The sequence below is a fragment of the Triticum aestivum genome, chromosome 2B, assembly GCF_018294505.1.
Source record: "Triticum aestivum cultivar Chinese Spring chromosome 2B, IWGSC CS RefSeq v2.1, whole genome shotgun sequence".
In the NCBI taxonomy this organism is placed as follows: Eukaryota; Viridiplantae; Streptophyta; class Magnoliopsida; order Poales; family Poaceae; genus Triticum; species Triticum aestivum.
The window spans coordinates 25,528,756-25,535,202 of NC_057798.1; the positions used below are offsets into that span (position 1 = coordinate 25,528,756).

The following is a 6,447-nucleotide window of genomic DNA, read 5'->3' on the forward strand; positions in this document are numbered from 1 at the left end:
GGAGAGAAACTATCCAAGTCTATCGCTATCCCCGTCTACCGTCTTCTCCAACGAATCGGCGTTGGGTGAGTTGATAGACGGAATCGCGGGAAAAGTGGCCATCTCTTCGGCTATGAAGGGGAGGTGTCGACAGACGGAACCACGGGAAAAGTGGCCTTCGGGGGTATAAAAAGGGGTAGGCTCCTCCATGGAGCTTCGCCCCATCGCCTCCTGTTTCTCTCTTCTTCTCCTCACCACCACACTCCTTCCTTCTCCGGAGAGGTTCGTCGTCCGTTCACCAGGTGCTCAACGGCCTCAACCACGGGATGCCGTTGGAGGCGATGCGGGCGGCGCACGAGCTCTTCCGGCTGTCATGGTAGTGTGACGTCGCGCCCCACCTTGGTTAACTCATCAGCGCGCCACGCTTGCTCAAAGCCAGCCATGGAGTATCTTGTGCGTGCGTGGGTGTGCGTGACTCGTTTTCTTCTGCCGGCATGACGGAGCACCTCATCTCCACGGCCGTGCACCACATGCTGCCCGAGAGATCCGGTCGGGTGGAGGCGGAGAGGCCGCGCCTGGATCTGGATGTGGTCATCCGTGCCGCCGACATCCCCGACGTTGTCGTCGGAGCCGATCGCGCCTGCATCTCCTACCGCTTCTTCCAGGTTCCAATTCCACACCCATCGACCACGCTCACCTCACCGTGCTCGCGTGACGTGGTGTGCGCTTCTTCCGTTCGCCAGGTGGAGGCGGCCTGGATGGCGGAAGCCCAAGAGTTACTCGGGGTGTCGCCGGAGGAGAACGAGAAGGCCAAGCTCTGCTCCGACGACCCGACCGAGAAGATGCGCCTCTCCGACAGCTTCAACGCTCGCGAGGAGACGGTGCGGCACAACTGGCTCGAGCAGTTCGTCCCGGAGTGGCTACCCGCCATGATGCTGGAGGAGGGCCACATCAAGAAGTTCATGAACCAACTGGTCGTCATGCTGCAGATGCCCGAGAGCTCCAGCCATGCGGAGGCGGACGAGATTGTCATCCCGGTCATTGGTGAACCCGCTTACCATGACCGCGCTGCCGTCGCCACCAGCGGCTTCTCCCAGTCCCAGGTTCCGACATCCCAGGTTCATCTGCTTTTCAGAAATGGAGATCCTCTGCTTTTGCTCACCGTCTCGCTGTGTGTGTGGTTTGCCAGGCGCTCAACAACGGGCTGTCGGTAGAGAGTTTGATGGCTATGGCGAACGAGTTCTTTTGGCCGGGGGAGAAGGACGTGCGCAAGCGCAAGGAGACCGTGGAGAACTGGTGCGCCACTGTCCGCCTGCACTGCCAGCAGCTCCAGCACTTGCTCTCGGACTCGCCAGCCAATCTAGCCACCTTCAGGTACCTACCAGTTGCTAATGAGTTTGATAACGCTTTTGAATTAACGTTGCACTCTTTGCTTTACAATCCTTGCGGGCCTTCTGAAAGTTTCCACTTAGCTAAATGCAAGTCGCGTGAATTTTAAATTTCGGCAGGTCAATTTTTCACCGTCGAGTGCTGCTCCAAGATTGGTGTTCATTTGTGTGTGTGTGTGTGTGTGTGTGTGTGTGTGTGTGTGTGTGTGTGTGTGTGTGTGTGTGTGTGTGTGTGCGGCTGTGCGCGCGCGTGTTGTTATGTCCTTTTTTTTTCTTGAGAATCTGCTATGTCCTATTTAGGCTTGGCTTGCAGTTTTTGACTTGCTCTCTTTTGAACTCAACAGATTTTGTCAATGGGCTTGTAGCCTGTTACTGTTGGACCTGTTATCCCCGTCCACACTGGTTGTTTCTGCCCATTTTGATCTTTCTTTGCTTTGTTTTATCACTTCCCTCCTTTGATTTTCATGGGGAAATCATAAGATTTATGTAGGTTACTTTGTGCTTTGATTTTTATCATTTCGCCCCGTGATTTTCATTGGAAAAGTATGAGATTTTTGTAGCTTAGTAATTTCAGTACTTTAGTTTTACTAGTCAGTAAGCTCTTTGCAGCTAGCGTTGTCTATGCTTTGCATATATCAATCCCTAGATGTCTAGCTTGTGCACGCAGGAACTAACTATTTTAGGCTTGGGCCCAGAAAACCCTAGATGATGTTAGCTCTTCTTCTGCATTAAATTACTATTTATTTTGACTAGGCAATTGCCCGTGTGTTGTTACGGGAAGTAATATACATAGTTATTATTTTTAATTTTAATTTTATTTTCTTTCTTCGTCAGGGGTAATAGTTATGCCACTAATTTATTCCTTCTTAAAAAATTGTTTTTATGAAAATTCCACTATTACATTGTAAAAATGCCCACTTTTCGTAAAATTTGTCACTATTTGTTTTAGTTTTTTCATTTTCTTACTTTTTCAATGATCCCAATGTCATAAATTCATCCTTTCTTAGGAAATATATACACGTAAGTTGCAATATGTGTGTAAATTACACCAGAGTGTGAAAAGTGCACTATCATATGCTTATTCTTCTCGTATTACAAGACCTGCAATTCTAGTGCAAGATTGTGCACAAGTTTTCCTGCTTCATTTTCTTTCCTCTTAAAGGGTAATACCAATGACACTAATTCATTCTTCCTTTTAAATCTCATTATTTTGATTTTGTTTTAATGTATTCTTATTTCTTTATTCGTTAAGGGTAAGACTGATTCATTCTTCCTTACAAAACTTCAATGTTTTTATTTATGCGTTTATGTAAAAATAAATATATGTGTGTGGGAGTGCACATATAGTCATTAAGCATATTAAATGATAATGGCCGGTGCTTAATGAACTGAATATTGCACATGAGTTTAGCCGGTTAGCTGTTGCATGCATGCGTCCCAACCAGATAGTGGGGGCGAGTGAGATTGTGCAGTTATGTGCATGCACAAGTGGACAAGGGACTTGTTTCGGTTGGATGGATGGAACAAATTTGTGGTCAGTCGTGTGACCCAAAATTTGTTTTCATTCGAGTGATCTATCGCGGTCCTGAAAGTTTTTTCTATGCACTTTGCCGTAGACTCTGATGTTTTTCTTTTGATGAAACAGATCGGCCAATGTCGCAGGAAACCCATCAGTTTTCCACGCAGATCCTTGTGCGTTTGCCCTGGAGTCAACTGAAAGGGGCATCAAGCTGAAAAATGCTACTGCATATTTGTGTTCAATATGGCGGGAATCGAATGAGCAAAATCATCCGTTATGTCATGAAGTAAAAGCAGAATGCTTTGCATTGGTTGCAGGGAAATCTGTTGACAAGCTCCTTGAGGTAACACGCTCATTGATTGAGGGAGGATGGTGTGCTTGCCATGTTAAGGAAGTGCTGACTATGTTTGGCGCAGTCGTTGATATCCTGCACAACGTTCAGGGCTTACCTTTGAATATATCTGATGAGGTCGTTGGTATTCTGAGGAAGATGGTGGTGGATGGTTTCAGTGCAATACTTAGTGGAACTGCTAGTGACGTGGATAACAGCGAAGGATGTGGTATTCATCAGGCAACTGTTGTTTTCAAACAAGTCTTGCGATTTTTATGCAGCAACACAGATATGGTGCAGTCAATACTTGCTACTGGAGGGTGCACCATTGATCCTTGCTCTCACGGGTTCGGTTGCTGGGAACGCAAGCTAGAGGAAGATGCACGATCGATATGCCAAGACGAAAAAGGTCTAAGGAACATCTACTTGTTGAACAACACGTACTCTGTTTGGCAAACGATGCGCCGTTGTTCAGGAGCTTCCTTGCCCAACGTGGATCTGATTAGTAGGCTCATTGTGATGATCCAGCGAGACCGGAAGAGCTTCCTTGATCAATCTTGGGTTGCGCTTATAACGCCATTACAGGCTGAAGCTTACCTGAAGAACCCGCGCCCTTCATACCTGCAGAAATTTTCTAAAGGATTTGATGCTATGTGCCGTTCCCAATCAACGTGGAAGGTCACACCGGAGCTCAAGTACGAACTGCGAAGAGAGATAAAGAGTCTACTTGTTGCACCATATGCACGTGCGCTGCAGAAGAAACCGGGCAGGTTTTTACGGGTGTGTTATCGGTGCAAGCAGTTCACGCAGCTAGGGAAGATTCACCGTGATTTTACTGTCGAGCAACTGGAACGTAACATTGAAGAGTTATATGAAAGATGAAAAGGCATCTAAAGTCAAAATGGACACTGCTCCTCAGATGACATATATAACCTACAGTTAAGTATGTGACTTTGTACTCTGCTCTTGAACACATTGCGGGGTATATGATGCTTCATCACTAATTCGTTTCTTGTGTACTATCTGGCAGGTTCCGAAAAGTTTGGGAGGTTGTACTACCGAAGCTTAGGCAATCGACGCCCGTAGTAGGGTCATTAGCTAAGTTTCTCTGCTAAATAACCATTGGACAGTGGGCCGAGCCAGGTGGATTAGTTCAGGGTTATGGTTCGGTTACGAGTTAGCTACTGTGGCGGTCCGGCCCTGCGGCGGTGACGGGCGGCGAGCGAGGTGGCGACGGGACAACTTGGTGGTGCGGGGTGGTCGGCGGCGCGCCCCCGGCCCAGACCTGGGCCGTGCGGGCCCCATCTGGGTCCTAGCGTGCCGACCTCCGGCGCGGCTTCGGTGTCTTCTGCGCGTTGGGGAGGAGGAGCAGCTTGGACCGGGGCGGCGACGCCGACGGTGTGCCTGCTGCAGCGCGAAGGTGGGAGCTTCACAGGCCTATGAGGGCCCGGCCGGGCCAGTGGGCCCACGGGCCTGGTATGCTCCTGCTATTGCGTCCGGTCGGCTACCGTCATTGACGGTGGAGTTTGAGCCCTCCCGCGTGCCGACGGTGTTGCTGCCTCTAGTCCCGGCTCCTGCTCTTCGGTGTGCAGACCTCTCTTCGTGTTTCCGTGGTGAGACGGCGTGGAAGCCTCAAGACCATGTTGGTGCAGGATGGTGGTCGGTTTGGTGGCGGGCTCTGGAGCGCCCGAGGTGAAGGTTGGGATTGGGAGAAATCCCAGTCTGCTTGATCGACATCGACGCAGTGGCGCCTGAGGGTGCCACCGGACCTCCCTGGAGGGCGTCGGGGGCTACCCTTCCTCTCTCCTCATCGCGTATCGGGGGAAACCCTTGGCAGCAGCGTTGTCACCATCGTGTCCCTTCTTGGAGGTGTTGATCGGTACCGGCACTTCAGAGTCTAGGAGCTAGGTGGGAGATTTTCGGCGGGAGCAGCGGTCACGAGGCTTCTTTGATTTTGTCGATCCGCCATTGTCGGCATTCTTTTGTCTTTCTCTTTCAGTTTTTTTGGGCGTGTCTGTGCTGCTTCCGCCCCAGCACCTATCATTGGTTGTATCGGTTGGTTGCTTTGTAATACAAAGTAGGGGAAACCCTTTTCCGGAGACGAGTTAGCTACTTGTATAGTATGAGTTTGTTCGATGGGCCTTTTTTATATACGAGGAGAGATGTGCTGACGGGTGGGCCCCTGGTCCAACTTAACGCATTTACCGTGTTAATAACATTAGGACCCACTGCTCAAAAAAAAACATTAGGACCCGGATCCCAAATGTTCGTTTCTTACCATCACAATGGAACGCTTTTATGGCAATTTTAATGACACGAGAATAGCAAGTTTAGTTGGAGGTAATTGCCTTTGGCTCCTAGGTGCATATGCACCAATTGTCGAAATACACATTTCGAAAAGTTGAAAAATTCCGAACAAAAATCCCGCGTGTATATCCGGACATTTTATGTGCGTGCACAAGGTTTCAGTGAAAAACAATGTTTTTTGTGGCTTGTGTAAAAAAGACAAATTCTGATGCTTCATTCTAACTATTCACGAGGCATTTCTTTATCTTTTTTACACAAGCCACAAAAAACATCGTTTTTTATCGAAACCTTGTGAACGCACATAAAATGTCCAGATATACACGTGGGATTTTTATTCCGAATTTTTTAACTTTTCAAAATGTGTATTTCGACAATGGATGCATATGCACCTAGGAGCCAAAACGCCGCTCGTTTAGTTGGCAAAGCATGGTAAATACGTGCTCAGTGTATTTTTTTGCTAGAAAATTGTGGTGTGTGTCAAGTGAACTTGTCATCTTCCTGACACTTATGTCTCGACCCCGACAAGTCATAAACCGGATTAATTTTATGCTGAACGGTCATTTGAGTTTTTAAACAAAAAATCAGCTTTGTGGTAGCTATCAGCGACAAGAAAAAGGTGTAATTCTACGAAACCCTACGGGCAGTTTTATGTCATTTAATCCCCTTCTGGCAGCATCCGCCCCATTTCGGGTCAGCTACCCCGAGCCTTGCCCCAAATCTGGGCCAGGCTTTGCTCCGGCAGTGGCCGCTCATCCATGAGCTTGTTCAGCTTAAGACGTGCTTTGTTCTCAGCAAAAAAGACGTGTTTTGTCGAGTTGTGGAATGAAACATAGCAAAGACATAAGTACTCCCTCCGTTCCTAAATATAAGTTTTTATAGAGATTTCATTAGATGGACTACATACGGAGCAAAATGAATAAATC

At 48.1% G+C, this 6,447-nt stretch overlaps 1 protein-coding gene across 1 annotated transcript; it reads left to right on the forward strand.

The window, feature by feature from the left end:
- Positions 1-218: 218 nt before the first annotated feature.
- Positions 219-1,477, forward strand: LOC123038815 (uncharacterized). The gene is made up of 2 exons (XM_044462263.1): positions 219-1,082; positions 1,169-1,477. Exons 1-2 carry the CDS (start codon positions 474-476, stop codon positions 1,475-1,477), a joined length of 918 nt encoding a protein of 305 aa, XP_044318198.1. The 5' UTR covers positions 219-473.
- The last annotated feature ends 4,970 nt before the right edge of the window (positions 1,478-6,447 follow it).

Coding starts and splice junctions, on each gene's coding strand:
- LOC123038815 (XM_044462263.1), top strand. CDS start 474: ATGACGGAGCACCTCATCTCCACGGCCGTGCACCACATGCTGCCCGAG. Junction 1,083..1,168: donor GCGGCTTCTCCCAGTCCCAG/GTTCCGACATCC, acceptor GTGGTTTGCCAG/GCGCTCAACAACGGGCTGTC.